This window comes from Bicyclus anynana, chromosome 16 (assembly GCF_947172395.1).
Source record: "Bicyclus anynana chromosome 16, ilBicAnyn1.1, whole genome shotgun sequence".
Classification (NCBI taxonomy): domain Eukaryota; kingdom Metazoa; phylum Arthropoda; class Insecta; order Lepidoptera; family Nymphalidae; genus Bicyclus; species Bicyclus anynana.
In genome coordinates, this window is record NC_069098.1 from 10,004,485 (window position 1) to 10,022,193 (window position 17,709).

Sequence of the window (17,709 nt, forward strand, 5' to 3'; positions counted from 1 at the left end):
GGATTTACAAAACGGAGGTCCTGGGTTCGGTCCCCGGCTGGGCAGATTGAGATTTTCTTAATTTGTCCAGGTCTGGCTGGTGGGAGGCTTCGGCCGTGGCTAGTTACCACCCTACCGACAAAGACGTACCGCAAGCGATTTAGCGTTCCGGGACGATGCCGTGTAGAAACCGAAAGGGGTGTGGATTTTCATCCTCCTCCTAACAAGTTAGCCCGCTTCCATCTTAGACTGCATCATCACTTACCATAATGTGAGATTGTAGTCAAGGGCTAACTTGTAAAGAATAAAAAAAAAAAAAGTTGGCTTTGAAACTAAGAGTGGAAAGTTTAACGTTGCTCATGACTACGAATTTGAATTATAACTTTTTATATTAAATATTAAATAAAAACATAATTTAGTTGTTACAATTGAATTATAATTATGAAAGTGTATTTAGTTGTTTGCTTTCACGCTCCAATTACTCAACTGCTGGCCTATTCACTATTTTGGTCTCTAGTATCAACCTATTAAGATAAACATCATATCAATTGACAAAATGTCATTTACCTACTTATTAATCTCAATTTCGTATATGTCAACTAGCATACGTCAAAGATACTGAATAAGCCTGCTGATATACATGAAATTTAACAAACAAATTATCTGGAGTATAGAAAAAACATACGGTACCTGGAAAAGAGTTATGTCAGTAGGTAAAATTACGTACTACATGATTTCTCTCTGAAACATTTGAGGGTTGGAAAAATATAAACGTTTACACACGGGTGGAGCCGCAGGCGAGAGCCCTTATTTAATAAATAAAAAACACAAAGCTAACATTTAAAACAATGAATGAGATGAGACTTCCTAAAATACATAATTAACATATAATATATAGATAATCAAGAGAGTGATAGCCTCGTGGATATAACCACTGCCACTGCCAGAGGGTGTAGGTTCCAATCCGGTCTGGGGCATGCCCCTCCAATTTTCCAGTTACGTGCATTTTTAGAAGTTAAATATCACGTATCTCAAACGGTGAAGGAAAAACATCGTGAGGAGACCTGCATACCAGAGCTAATCTGCTAATCCGCATTGGGCCAGCGTGGTGGAGGATTTTGCCTATCCCCTTTCATTCTGAGAGGAGACTCGAGCTCAACAGTGATCCGAATATGGGTTGATAATGATGATAAAGATGTTAATCATATTCAAAGGATAAACATAAACACTCGTTTGTATAGTGGACCTAGTCTAAACTAGTCTAGTAGCCATTCGCCATCCAATAAGTTCACGTGCCTGCAGCGCCACCAGCAGGACATCCGATAAAACTGATCGATGTATTGGTCGCGATCTGCATGGTGTTATGCACATCGCATCCTGCCGTTAGCGCTTCAGGTACGTGAACTTATTGGATAGTGAGTGGCCAGCATTAGGTACTTATATAGCTCACGACGTGAGACACGTCTCAATCGGTGAAGGAAAACATCGTGAGGAAACCTGCATACCAGAGAATTATCTTAATTCTCTGCGTATGTGAAGTCTGCCAATCCGCATTGGGCCAGCGTGGTGGACTATTGGCCTTATCCCTCTCATTCTGAGAGGAGACTCGAGCTCAGCAGTGAGCCGAATATGGGTTGATGACGACGACGATGGTTAGTCAGCAAGTCCCACATACCCGGCCGTAGAATGCGCAGTTCTGTGCACTCTACATACTCGCTTCGGGATGCGAAAAAGTATTCACCGCAATGATTTTAAATACTGTTAGATGTGTTACTAGCGCATGAAAAATGACGCGCTCAAAAGAGGAAATTTATACACAACTCCAATGTTACTAGTGGTCAACAACGAGCGGTATTTAAACAAATAATACCTGAATAACGTCTACAATGTCAAGTTGTGTGTTCAGGAAATGTAAAAACTATATTTTTATATTTGTATATGTTAAAATTGGAATAAAAACACAACCTGCAATAATTAAACTATATTCCAAATATCTTAATACTCATTTTTTAAACAAATCTTTACTTTTTGCAAGGATAATACGTGAGATAGATTTCTAGTAACATGTCATCATTATTTTACCTAGACAACTAACTACCCAACCAAAACTCAGAACAAAACCATATCATTATTAAACAGCACAGATTAAAATATTTATCTCGATAAATGAGTTTTTACATGTTGTCATATATATTTATAATTATTATGAAATGAAAAATCTAACATACATCAATATATATAATGGAATTAGAAAAAAATGGCGTAACTATAGTAAAAAATTATCATTGGCCCAGCGTATTAAAAAAAGGTACTTACGAGTAGACCGATTTCAAGAATCTAGACCTGTCTAGACCCTCAATCTTCGAAGTATAAAACGTAATATAAATAAAACTAGAATTTTCTGTAACTAAATGTGTAAATACAATAAAAATAAGCAATGATCAGCTGGAATAGCATCTTTGCCGCCCCAACCTAATTGCAAACACCCTTCAAGACATCTTTATTGCACTCGACGTAGTATCTACGGGTAAGAAGGTTCAATTAAAGAAACCTATTACTTACGATCAAGTTCTTGTTCAAATAGTGCTCTTGTAACTACATGTTTCCCTTTAAAACTAAATGTAGGTACTTAAATGATAAGCTTTGAACGTTATTTAGAAAATTAGGACTATCCGAATAATTACACTAATTAAATATTTTATCCTTAATATTATACAATTGTATTTCATTTCAAGTTTAAAAACTATCAAAAAGATTTTCGTTTTTGAAGATTTTTCCCAGATCCACTGGGATATCACGGCACATCAAAATATCATGGCCATATTAGAAAGACCTAAAATTAGAAAAACGCTATTTCATTTTCAGTTTACTTTATACAGTCGGGCTGTATTATATTTATAGTTATTCTAATCGAACATTCGTTTCTGAGATTACCACGTTCAACCAAGCAAACAGACTCTTTAGCTTTATAATATTACGCATTTATGTATAGATTAGCTTACCAGGATCAATGTACTTAAGTACAAACTGCACGTCGGGACCGAGGGCAGCTGCCAGCTCCAATGGTAACTCGCTATCGCGGAGAACATGCACTGAAACAATAACATTTTTTTTTTAATTATTTTTATTTTTTATGTATCTATCTCTACGTAAATATCTCGGCATCGGAATCTCTATAATTTTGTCCACCTTTAAAATCTTATTTTAAAATTAATCAAAATAATCTTATTTATGTAGTTATTGTTGATGACTCTGCGCTCGAAATTGTAGAGGATAGGACACAATCCAGTTAGGTGGTTATGGTTGGTGGGAGGCTTCGGCGGTGGCTAGTCACCACCCTACCGTACCGCAAAGACGTACCGCCAAGCGATTTAGCGTTCCGGTACGATGTTGTGCAGAAACCGAAAGAAGTGTGGATTTCATCCTCCTCATAACAAGGTAGCCCGCTTCCATCTTAGATTGCATCATCACTTACCATCAGGTGAGATTGTAGTCAAGGGCTCACTTGTAGAGAATAAAAAAAGGGTCTAATTTCGAGAAAGAGGTGAACCGCCGATTCAGCCCAGGCAGCGTTCGGGAAACTCCGCGACATCTTTACCTTACTATAAGGCTCAAAGTCACTTAGCGGACTATGGAGCGAGTTATGCTCGGAGGTTCTCTGCGTGATCGAATCATTAATGAGGAGATACGCACAAGAACCAAAGTCACTGACATAGCTCAGCGAGCCGCGAAAATGAAGTGGTAATGGGCAGGCCACATAATTCGAAGAGCCGATGGACGTTGGGGTCCCAAGGTGCTGGAAAGGCGACCCCGCAGCAGAAAGCACAGGTCGCTCGTTCGAGACCGTTGTTTTTGGAAGTCCATGCAAAAGGCCTATGTCCACAGTGGACGTCTATCGGCTGCTGATGATGATGATGATGTAAAAAATAAGATACTAACATTTAATATAAAATTTCAAGATTTTACTATTTTTTTTCTATAAATCTGGCGAAGAAATGGCTTGTTTTCATTAAAATTCACAAACAAGAAAGTGAAAGTTGCGCCTAATAGTGAATATTTTAAAAGGCCGTCAAAAGCAGTGGAGCCAGTTTAATCAAAATATCAAAAGAAAAGATAGCATTTAATATACGAAGAGCCTCTTCAAAAACCTTATTTCCGTTTAAAGTTCGTCGCACATTACCGCAAGCTCCGTCTAACCAACGCAACCGAGAGATCCGAGTAACTTGCTTTTAGCTTAATTGGGCAGATGGAAAATACAACTTAACATGCCTAATGCTATTTAACTGACTACTGAAGACGTTGGTCAAATATAATTATTAATTATTTATTCAAATAACAGTATTTAGAGTTTGATTTATTTTATATAAGACTTTTTATAATATTTACATTAAAACTAAAATAAGGTGCTATCACTTAATTGTTTTAGTTTTTAATTGATTATAATATAAAAATATTTCTGGTACTTGGACTCTTTTAAGTATTGATTCTGTTAAGAATGACATACGAGTTTTAACAATAACTATTGTGCTTTTACCGGCACAGGACAGAGCATTATATTATGGCGCATTCAAGAAAGCAAGTGTTACGACTTACTCAATAAAACCTTTACGTTATAAAAAAACAACTCAAAATACGTTGATAAGTACGCGTGCGAAGTCTTGCAACAATCTGCGATGAGCTGAATGGAGACATATCGCTGGCCTGGCTGACTTATTATTATCTTAGTAATGAAAAGAATACCAACGCGTTTATCTAAAGAACCTAGTACACGTGAAAGCTCTCTTGGCTATTACTTCAAGTTAGCTTGTATTTCTACTGTATAGGATACTTTCCTAATAGTAACACAGTTTGTATTATGGATACGTAAATAAATAGTCAAATGACATAAATGTAAATATAACTGTTTGTATGTTACGCCCTAACTATTTAACTGATCATCACAATATCGTACAGAAAAGGACTCAATATACAAAAACTATAACTCTCGTAAAATACAAAAACAACATACGAGTAGACAGACTGAACAAGCGTCTACATAACTTACTAGCTTGTAGGTCGCGAGGTTTCAACCGCGTGGTTCCCGTTCCCGTAGAAATACGGAGATAATTTATAGCTTATAGACTTCCTCGATAAATGGACGAACTAACACTGAAAGAATTTTTCAAATCACACCACCACAAAGTAGTTCCTGAGATTAGCGCCTTCAGTCAAACAAACAAACTTTTCAGCATTATAATATTACCTAATATAGATTAGTATACATATATTTTTTTTTTACCAAATTCTAATTTATAACTCCCTCGGGGTATCATATTTCCAAAATTGCTATAGTGTGTTGGTTATATTAATTTTTAAAATTAACTGGATTGAGAAAACATTAAATATCACAAGAAAAGCGCAAGTTTTAGCTGTTTATATATGTTCTATATTTAATATGATGTAATAGATCCTTTAGAACAAGCTCATTAGAAGACAAAAGGCTATGAGCTTCACAAACATTCAAGCCTGTGTTTGATTTAAAAAGACGACTCGTGACAACATGAAAATTAAGTAGATGATTGCGTTAAGCAGTCTTTAATAAAGGTCACACGTTTAATATTAGCTTTGATATTTTTAATAGTATATATAATAGTTTTTCCCCCAAAGATATTTCAAAACTAAAACCTTTTATAGAGTATAGTTTTGTAACTCTAAATATTGATATAAAAGTTTATTAACTTATCCACGCTCCACAAAGTTCTCCTTGCTTCCATCTATTTATGTACATTGTCCAAATTAATTCTGCGGCTTATGTTGAAAAATTATATTCAGAATTACTTTCGCATCAAAACATTGTGCTAGACGTATTTTTGTAACATACGCCTACAAAAATATAAAGGCAATTAACGACTACGTGCGTAAAATTGGGCGAACTATTTCGTAGGAACTTACATTAATAAATTCATGTGAGCAAACTAAAGTCCATTACGGAAAAATAATACTATGCCGTGCCCATAATAATAGTTTGAATTTACTGACGTAAGCTTCGAGTTACTTGGTTCATGGAAAAGAACCTTGTTTAAACGCTTTAGGCATGGTCATTACTTCGTAGCGTATGCGTATCTAGGCCAGTGGCTCTTAACTTTTAAGTCATTAGGGACTATTAGACAAAATTTATTTATTGGAGGTAATATATAGCAACGAAATGTAAATAAATAAATATTTTGTTTATCCATAAATAAAACGTAAAGTTGGAGGTAATTAGAGTATTGAACGTATTGGAGGTAATACATAGTAACGAAATGTAAATAAATAAATATTTTGTTTGAACACTAATAAAACATAAAATTATTCAAACGCTATACTTCTTGAACAAACCAAACTTAGGATTAGGCACCAGTTACTTAATGACATTTTTGTTGGTTTACGTTTCCGTTTCACTTTCATCGAGGAACGCGATTTCAAAAATATCAAAATGGCGGCGGACCGATTATGCCAGATTAGTTCAATGTTCTTCATTATCTATCATCATCATCATATTCAGCCGATAGTCGTCCTCATGCAATACTGAACATAGGCCTCTTTTAACACGTTCGCTGCTCGTACTAAAACTTTACGTGGTGTGGTACGAGGTCCGTCAACCTCGTAATTCTTGAAGTCTAGCCGACTTACGAGGTCAATTGACCGAACCAGCGAACGTGTTAAGGACTTCCAAACGTCACGGTTTTGAGCCTCCAGCCTTTATATTGTTAATTTCTAAGCCTTTATATTGTTAATATGTCACCCAAGTTGGTAATACTAGTAACACTCGAACTTCAAAGTGTTAAATAACTGTCCATAACATGAAAATAACTGTTATTTTAAATACACAGAAGCAGATTACCTTTCGCGAATAGTAATCATCTTTCCGAATTCTTTACGTTACTTCATTTTGTCACCCAAGTTACAAACCACAGTAATACTGGAGCAACCCTTGCGTGTGCAATGCACCGGTCATTTCCACATACATGAGTTCATTACGCCAAATTATAGTTATTTTCGACGTTCCCCATAATTTGTGTTGCATGTTTTTCTGATGAGAAATTAATGTACTTATTCTGTTTCTGCGAAATCACATTAAGATCTATATCTGATGTGATGCTAATATTTTTTTCATTGTGTGTTTTATAATTGGGTTCACACAATTAATTTTGTTTGAAGTTATCAGTACAATTATAGGTCACTGGAGTTTATATTCGCATGTATCGGTAGACGTTCTATTTAATTAATTTTTATTGTTATGACTTTATGTCTTTATAGGTCTTTACGCCCTCTATTTAAATCGCGTGAGAAAATTTTCTTAATTTATTTGGGATGATGACTAGGTTTCAATATAATGATTATTATGACACATTCGAATAAATAAGGTTTATATTATAAAGAGGAAAGATTTGATTGTTTGTTTGTTTGCGTAACTCGAGTGCTATATTTTATCCCCATATTCCTACAGGAACGGGAATTAATTCATGAGAAACAAAGTTTGTAGGAATGTTTAAAAAATAAATAAGATTAATTTCAAATCAGTTAAAATCTTTTAATGTAATCAGATTATGTTAAGGTCTTAAAAATTAATGTTTAACTCATACATTATATTAAGGTCTTAAAAATGAATTGTTAAAGCAATTCAGAGTCCGATTATATCGGTGCTGAGAGGACACTTTGTAAAACAACCACGTCAGCTAAAAAAATATTATAATTTCTTATTATTGAGGGTCTAAAGCCTCGATTCGAGAACACTTCAAAATTAAAAGGTGTCTTCTACTCGTATAGTAGGCACCATAAGGAGGATTTTTTGCTGTATAGGGAAATAAAGTAGGTACAGTTCGCGCGGCGAGAGTTTGGCTTTGACCTTCGGATGGAGGGGATTACTGCGCATGGGTACTGTCACGCACACAATACTTTTCCTTTTTTATGTACCAGGTTGGATATTTGAGTGGGTCAAAATTCATGTATAGTGATAATAATGCTAGAAAATAATACGAAGTAGATAAACTTCTTCATTTATTAAAACTATTGATAGTTATTTTACATATTTAAAATGTTTATACAGAGACAGCAATGAAAATTCTAAATAATTGTTTTTAATAAAATTATTTATTCCAAGATACATGTAAAATTGGTACATAAGAACAAAAGAAAACTTAAAATAATTATTAAATACAGTGTGTCCCTGGATAATCTGCAACACCAAAAGGGGGTAATATTAATATTTAACAAAAAAACTTAAACAAACAAACTCAACAAATAATAACAATCGACAACAATTAACGAAAATAGCAATTCATTTGTGAACGTGATTGTACAACAGGAGTGCGCGGTACGTCGTTTCGGTGCGAGAGGCAGGTAACGACTGGAGCGCCAATCAGAGCACCGCGCACCCGCCCCGCACCCCGCTAATGCCCGTTGATACCCAATTTCTGATTTCTGCGCAATAACGGTCAAAGCCAAACTCTCGCCGCGCGAACTGTAATCTATACTAATATTACAAAGCTGAAGAGTTTGTTTGTTTGTTTGATTGAACGCGCTAATCTCAGGAAATACTGGTCTGATTTGAAAAATTCTGTCAGTGTTAGATAGCCCATTTATCGCGTAAGGCTATAGGCTATATATTATTCCCGTATTCCTTCAGGGACGGAAACCACGCGGGTGAAATCGCGCGGCGTCAGCTAGTAATTACAGATAGTAGTAATAATAACAGCCGAATATTATATGTATAATTGGAAGCTATTAGCAGTAGTAGGTAAGTAGTCTATTTTTTTCGACAGGAAAAAAGACAGTGGATAAAATGAATATATTTACGAGTATTTCATTCAATGACAAGCTTTTGATTGCGATCTTGCCTGGTCATGGGCTAACCTTGAAAAGGCTACTGCGCGGTATCTAACCGGAACGCTAAATTGTTTGACGGTACATCTTTGCCGGTTGGGTGGTAACTAGCCATGGTGAAACAAGACTAATTTAGAAAATATTTAAACCTTAATTGACCAAAGCTGGGAATCGACCCCAAGATTTTTCTGTTGAAAACCAGAGCAATTCAATCTACACCAGAGAGGTCGTCGACATTTCAAAACAGTTTTAACATATTATCCATATTATATATATACAGCTCTACTCTATGTGTACCATTTACCAACAAACAAATTAGAAATGAAGTTAGAAAACGCATGTCATTTCATAACTTATTTATTTTAAATTATGTATTGTCTACTATATAAAAATAAGTCGGGTTTTCTTTCCTGACGCTATAACTCCAGAACGCACGAACCGATTTCCACGGTTTTGCATTCGTTGGAAAGGTCTCGGGCTCCGTGAGGTTTATAGCAAAGAAAAGTCAGGAAAAGGTTGGGGTAGAGTAGGGGTAGGGTAGGGGTAGGGTAGAGGGAGAGTTGGGTAGGGATAGTTGAAAGTTTACATCGAGTTTCACGCGGACGAAGTCGCGGGCGTCCGCTAGTTTGTTTATAAAATGTTATTCAAAATATATCTAGTTGTTCGAAGCTTATTAATGGAATTTATTTTCATTAATTTATGAACAAGTTTAATATAAATACTATTAGATGTGAAATGACTAGCAATTTATAGTATCATTTTAATTTTATTCTTGGTAAACAGTACTCATCGAGTAGGGCTTATATTTCAGCCCTAGTAGTAGTAAACCCTAAATAATTTTCCAAATATTCGTTGATGGATTTATGTTTTTGGAAGTAGTAAATAATATTTCACAGAGTAAATGTAGTTTATAGTTCCAATTAAAACATAATAAATCTCGTTGCTAACTGATGAAATTTGCATTTTACATTAAACAGCCTTCGTTCTAAAATTTCCTTTTTGTCGAACAATTAAATAAAAAGAAGCGAATTAATTTATTACAACATTCAAACACTTTCGATTTTAATATTGTCTTCACGGTCACGTAATGTTCTAAATTTAAAAAATGTAACGAATCAACTGTCTCCTTGGTTTAGTGGTTACTAGCCAATATGACTTCGGTTCACGAAGTCATAAGTTCGGGTCCTCGGTCAATGTTAATAGGAATGAGATATTTTAATTATTTTTTATTAACCTTAATAACGAGTTATTAAAAAATAAATAATTATGCTAACTTACAGTAAACGTGTTAATTTTGGGCTACAATAATTAACAATTCATTAATTAACCAATATAAAAAGATGACATTCTGTTGATCAGGCGCTTAAATGTCGGTAGTAATAGGCCTATTCACTAGTTTGGTCTTTATTATCAACCTATTAAAATAAACATCAAATCAATAGACAAAATGGCATTTACCTAACTGTGTAATATCACATGTAAGCACCGGATGACATTTATTACATAGAGTCTCAATTTCGTATAATTAGTCAAAGATAGTGAATTAGATTTTTTTTTTTTTGATTGATTAATTAATTGATTTAGTTAATTGATAATTTTCATTAAAGAATTTAAAATTGTTATCCTTCGAGTAAGTCCGCCATCCCGAATTTAGGATCATGTAGGCAGTATTAGTCTTCCATATCCCCTCTCCATAGACGGGAAGTATGTTCCTATAGGCCATTAAAATAGGCTGTTAATGATGAAACCACGAGGTCGAAGGATTTCCTTGACCGTAGTAACGAGTGAAAATGTCATTTCGGACATATCTTTCCCACGGAGGAGTCGATCGAGAGCCAATTACAGCGGCGTCTCGTTTTTGCCCAGAGTAACCGCAAGATAAACTGTGTAAAGCACCTCCCTTTATGTCGATGCATAGGGCTGTAACTTCTGTACGTTGCATTCAACGTCTTAACTGATGGTCGTCTGTAGACTTCTTGACTTGAAGTCAAGTACAGATTTTATTTTTAAATTCTACGGACGTTGACTAGCCGTAACTGAGTTCTTATGTGGATAAATATACATCTATCCACTGCTATATGGCACTTTATTTACTTTAGTTTGTTGTGGGCTCTTCTCGGACCAAGGCGCATTTGGAACCTTCGTAACTTTAATTTTAAGTTTTCGACTATTATTACCACCATTAGATTAAATTAAATAAACATAATAAACATAACAATCTGACATTTCAAAAGTTCTTGTTAAGTAAGCCTAATTGAAATAAATAAATTTAAAATTTTCTGAATTTTATAACTATATTATATTATTTTTATATATTTATAACGGTTTCACCCGCGTAGTTGCCGTTCCCGTAAGAAAACAGGGACAATAGCAATAATTTATAGCCTCAATAGCTATCGGTAAGAGCGATCGGACTCATCGCCGAGGGTTGGTGGTTCGATCCCCGCCCCGTTGGTCTATTGTCGTACCGACTCCTAGCATAGTCTTTCCCGACTAGTTGGAGGGGAATGGGAATATTGGTCATATTTAAAAAAGATATGGCATATATTATTTTCAAAAAAAAAACATAGCCTAAGACACTCACAAATAACGTGGCTTTCTAGTAGTAAAACAATTTTCAAAATCGGTTCAGTAGATCCAGAGATTAAGCAAGCAAGAGAGTAATTAATATAATATAAATATAAATATGCAGTCTGAAGTTATCCTCTACCACGAAAAGCGGAAACAGCCTATTCTTCCTAACATCTAATCTACCAAATATCTCCATGACGCTCGAGTAACTACACGTTTAGCATAATTGATTTTCGTTGATGATGAAAATAAATTATTAGGTTTAAGTTACTTTAAAAAATCGCAATATGATGGTTTTGATACAACCCTACTCCATCTTTGTAAATAATTGTTACGTAGTAAATGCATCATTTTCTTCGAACACTTTCTCTTACAAAGGTGCCGAAGCCTGCTTCTTCTTACCAGTGCTACTACGAAAAGGCATGCTCTTATGATGATTTTTATGAAATTCCTGTATAAGTGCTATACGTATTTTACTCCAAATTGTTTCTTTTGAAACAAGCATGAATCCGTATACCAAAATACTTGAGTTTGTGACTAATGAACACTGCTTTAGCCGCTGAATTAAACTTTTTAATTAAAAATTTCCACCTAATTAAACAGCAGAATTAAAAAAAAAACAAGTTAAATAATGAAAATATTTAGAAAATTTATATATTTTTAGCATAAACAATTGACATATCTACGAGTAAGTACATAGTTTTAGAACATCTAATCTCACTATTTCTTATATTGTTACAATTTTAGTATTTGGCTTTAGTATATATCTCTTTCTACAATCGCAAACGCTTCGAATATATGAGAATGATAGATCCGATAGATAACTGGATCACTTTAACTGTCGATAACGAATATCATTCCCAAACATTTTTCAATTTTCGAGGCTTTTGCGATTGTAGAAAGAGAATCGACGTGCTACATGGCTACAGGCCAAGGTATCCCAAATGAACTTTTATTCATCTTAAATCTTAGTATTAACATTTTTAAACAAGATCACCTAAATCTTAGCACAGGGATGTTATCTGATAATTTATATCGATTTTCAAATTAGTTGTCGTTTAGATACCATTTATATGGATTGTAATAGGTACTATCTACATTGCGTTCCCTATCTCACGGCGATTTGCGACAGGGAAGGCCCATCAAGTACTGTTAGGGCGAATTAAAGTGACATCTCCGTAACGTAGCGGGGCTTTTTGTGGGAATAGTTTATCTAGACAACGTTATGCCGTCAGTTTTTGCGCGATGTGCCAAGGGAATCGAATTTACATATTGCTTACACCCTACATTATGGTAATGGCTGTTATTTTTGGATGCGAAAAAAGGGTTTTTAGTTATAATTTTAAATAAGGTAGTTGCATTGCTTTATAGCCATCAATAGCTCGTTTCGCAGTTCAAACCTCGTGTGTTTTTTATTCTTTACAAGTTAGCCCTTGACAGCAACTTGTACTGATGGTAAGTGATGATGCAATCAAAGGTGGAAACGGGCTGATTTGTTAGGATGAAAATCCACACGCATCCAGGTTAGTCCACATGTATAATTTCAAATTTGTCTCGGATGAGGTCTACCATAGCTTCTAGTTCCCATTTCAGAATACCTGTAATAATATTATAATCACCAAGTCCAGTAGGTAAGGTAACCAGTTAGGGCTAGGGATAGAGAATGAATTTATAAGCTACTAGCGGACCCGCTCAAGCTTCGCTTTGACTTATGATGCACTTCTTCCCTATCCATACCCTACCCTGATGCTACCCTACTCCTACCCTACCCCTACATTACCTCTACCGTACCTCAACCCTACCCCTATTCTAGTCATACCCTACTTTTACCCTACCCCTAGGATTTAGGGGTTTGAAAAATAGATGTTGGCCTATTCTCATAGATACCGGATAAGCACAAAAAATTTCATCAAAATCGGTCAAGCCGTTTCGGAGGAGTATGGCAACGAAAACTGTGACACGAGAATTTCATATATTAGATTTGATATTTGAATTTAATTTGTGGTTATGTGTTAACGTGGTTCATGACTATAGAACATAACTAAGAGCTAAAGCTGACACGCTTTGTGTACAACACTTTATTTTTATAGATAAATAGATTAAAGAAGAAAGAAGTCCTTTCATATATATGTATTATGCAGTAGTAATACAGTAATTCAGTACGTATACACATTTGTATTATTTGAGATAAAAAAAAAATAATAAAAAATATTCACACTGACACAATTAGCAAATTTTTCATTAAATTTATTTATTTCCCTTGCCTTATTGGTTAATTAGGACGTACGTAATGTACACCAGTTAAAAGAAACCCATATATCTGTCGTCTGTCTGTCTGTCTGTATGTTCGTTATAGAAAGAAAAACTTCTCGACGGATTTTAACGAAACTTGGTACAATTATTGTTCATACTCCTAGGCAGGTTATAGTATACTTTTCATCATGCTAAGATAAATAGGAGCAGAGCAGTGAAGAAATATGTTAGGAAAACGGTTACTCCATTTTTACAGCGATACCACTGTAAGGGCTGGATTAAAGGTCTAAGGGCAGACTAAGTCGAGGGTGTCCGCTAGTCACTAATAAACAGATGAGGGTATATATTTCTAATGCCAGATCTTAGACCGTAGTAGGTATAGTGGACTCAGTTACTGTTTGACATTTTCCATTAGGACGGCATACACAAGTAATCCATTTTCAGACCTTTCACAAGAGTTTCATTTTTCGCACGCAGTACCTAAGTAAGCATTGCATGATCAAATTTTGTGGAATCACATTTGCAGTCACGTATAGAGCTCTCAACCTGGAGGGTTATTCTGTAACGATGTATTGTAGAACTCGTAAGTGCGAGTTTCGAATTGATCTCTATCTTTCTCTTTTTTATCGAGTTAGACAGAGAGAGGTAAAGGTGAATTCGAAACTGGCATGTTTGTGAATCGTCACAGAATAGTCCTCCTGATCCGAGAAGTAAAGCCATGAAAATGTTCAGAAGTTTCACCCGTGTCACTTACGAATGCGGGGCAGGCTTTTCCACCGACACGGTACAAGAGTGGACCCCAAAATACCTTTTTAAGTACCCGTTCTTTCTGTTTATTTCATTTTGACGACAACGGTTAGTAGTTCGATTTAGGACTAGGGTAATTTAAGCTTTTAAATCCAATGATGTTTGAAGAAAAAAAGAGGTAGATAGGTTATACGCAGACCGCAAGGGGCACGTTAAAACTGTGCTAATTAGCAAACCTGGGCTCAGTCACCGCTCTGTCATCGCGCCGTTGACAACGCCGCTGAAATAATTCTTGTGTTTCCGCAGCGTGCCAGTTGTAAACATCGAATGTTGTTTATGTAACCTGTCTATCTGTTTATTCTTCTAACATCATTGTTTAAATCCATACTTCCATACTAACATTTAAAGTAATATTATAAAGAGGTAAGATTTGAGTTGCAAATCTTACCCCTTAGTAATATTAAAAAAACAAAAACTACTAGCCCAATTAAAAAAAATCTTGCAGCATTAGAAATATTTGTTGTGGACTCTTTTTGTGAAATAAATCTTGACTTCGATTTTGTCTTCACCGAGTAACTTGGCCCCCGAAAGGGGAATAAGCTCGCGCTTGACCACGATCTCACCTGATGGTAAGTGTAAATGTGGCCTAAGGTGAACGCGCTTGCCTAGAAGATGCCTATTTACTCTGTTATTAAAGATGCCCAGGTTGTTAGAATTAGGAAACACTGACTTCGGGAGAGAGTTCCATACCCTAGCCATACGAATAAGAAACGAAGAAGCAAATCGCTTCGTACGAGTACTGGGGATGTCAATGACATAGAGATGTAAACCGACCCGGTGTCTTGCAGTGCGATGGTAAAAAGGTGACAGTGGTACGAGCTCAAATAGCGCCTGTGCACATTCTGTAAAATACCGAGAAACCAGCAACCTTCCGACGGTGGCCAAGGTTTTGAAGTCGTATCGTCAGTACGTATTAAGTATTTCTACGGGAATGGGAACTACGCGGATAAAACCGCAGAATTCCGCTATGTGTTATGGTCAGCCCCCGCATTCTGTAGTTACAGCGCTGTGACATCGTTGGTTTCCATGGAAACTTCGTTGTTAGTGACATTTTATTTTTGACATCCCATAGAAATAAAGTTCAAATTCTAATAAAACTTGTTATAGGCGAATATTACATCGATGAGTATTAAATAGCGGAATCACACCCCAGCTTATTGCATCTATGAAGTAAAGGCCACTACGCTCAGGCCAAAAGGCAAGCAAGAAGGAAGAGAGGTCCTCATATTACAGATAGAATCCATAACGAGAAATCAGGAAATGACCTTATTTTGATGGGCGACAAAGCATTAACTAAGTAAACATATCATCAACACGGGGTGTATCCAATAACGGAATTAAGCACGTCGACATTGTGATGCCCCACAAGGAATGCCTAATCAACTAGCAATTACCTACACTTTGTCGCTGCCGACGCGGCGTTATTAGTAACCTATACACATACTCGCATTGTGTTAATTATTCTACACAACTAGACCGCCTCAATTAATTATTTACATAGATGACTATCTAACTATTATGAGTAGGTATACCCATCTAAGTCAATAAGTCCCAGGAATAAAATATTTAACCATGAATAAGCGCGCAACTTAATAAGCTACAACTAAGATCCGCTTCAAAAAGCAAAAGTGGAGCAAACAGGTGACAGTTTTGTATCCAAAAGGTGGCCCTAGGAGCCGAAGTCGAAAGCGAATGGGACCTGAAAGTAACTGATAGTTAATTTGAAAATCACGACATAAATATCTAACTTGGTCACCTTAGAGATTTTTCATAAAGACAAATTAGTTTTAGATAATAAGGTTTAAAATTTAATAACTGAGTGGGACCCTGTATATTCCCTATTATCATCATCATCATCATATCAGCCGATGGACGTCCACTGCAGGACGTAGGCCTTTTGTATATATATTCCTGTATACCGTCATCAACCCATATTCGGCTCACTGCTGAGCTCGAGTCTCCTCTCAGAATGAGAGGGGTTAGGCCAATAGTCCACCACGCTGGCCCAATGCGGATTGGCAGACTTCACACACGCAGAGAATGAAGATAATTCTCTGGTATGCAGGTTTCCTCACGATGTTTTCCTTCACCGATTGAGACACGTGATATTTAATTTCTTAAAATGCACACAACTGAAAGTTGGAGGTGCATGCCCGGGACCGGATTCGAACCCACACCCTCCGGAATCGGAGGCAGAGGTCATATCCACTAGGCTATCACTGCTCAACTGTTTGTTACTCTTTAACGCAGCAACTACTGAACCGATTTTATTAAAAGTTGGAATGCAAATAGATTTTACTCTGGATTAACACATAGGCTTTTCATAAACTTTTCATCCCGGGGGAAAAAGAATCCATGGTTCCCGAGGGATTTGTGAAAAACTAAATATCACGCGGACGAAGTCGTAGGTGTCCGCTAGTTATACATATAGTACAAGAGTGTGCACCTCCATGGTGAGGGTGCACGCTGAGCAGCAGGCAGGGCTCGTCGCCGGGGTCGCGGCAGCAGTCCAGCACGTCGCGGCTGGTGGTGTGCGGCGTCACGGGCACCGGCGTCGGAGACCAGCCAGCGCCGGTTTCGCACCACACTCGCACTATCATCTGCAACAAGCAACTACGTATACAACCAGCCTGTTTTGACCTCTGTGACGTCAAATAATACGATACGATATCGTGGGTTTTTATTTTTTTTATTCTATGACAAGTTAGCCCTTGACTACGATCACACCTGACTTTAAGCGACGACGTGCCTAAGATGGAGGAGGTTTGCGTTGGAAGAGGTATGCGTTTATTCTACCCAAATCTTTTTCGGCTTCTACGCGGCATCGCCCCAAGCGCGTCATCAATTGGTGGTACGTCTTTGCCGGTAGGGAGGTAAGGAGGCCTTTGCTAACATGCGACCAACGACATATATATAATGAAGAGAAATCGACAAATGTCAACCAACGGCGGCGCAAACTGTAATACGCTTTCGCTATTTCTTTCAATGCGATGGGATTAAATAGATACAATTAAGACAACTCCCCCGCCATCGGACGACATTTTGTCTATTTCTCTTCATTATATATATGTCGTTGGTCGCATGTTAGCAAAGGCCTCCTTACCTCCCTACCGGCAAAGACGTCACATGCTAGGCCAGATGAGCCAATTTTGAATTTCTTTTTCTTTCAAAAAAGGATACTTGCCATATCTTTATAAATATGACCAATATTCTCATTCCCCTAACTAGTCGGGAAAAACTGTATCAGTGGTAACA

The 17,709-nt window shown here is 36.5% G+C and overlaps 1 protein-coding gene across 1 annotated transcript in view; it reads right to left on the reverse strand.

Annotated features, from left to right (window-relative positions):
* LOC112048176 (apoptosis-stimulating of p53 protein 1) overlaps window positions 1-17,709 on the reverse strand; it is a 371,714-nt gene that overhangs the window by 249,395 nt on the left and 104,610 nt on the right. The window contains exons 3-4 of the mRNA XM_024085603.2: window positions 16,901-17,054; window positions 2,982-3,071 (exon numbers count right to left, since the gene is read on the reverse strand). Coding sequence (XP_023941371.1) covers window positions 2,982-3,071; window positions 16,901-17,054 — 244 coding nt within the window. The remainder of the gene's footprint in view (window positions 1-2,981; window positions 3,072-16,900; window positions 17,055-17,709) is intronic.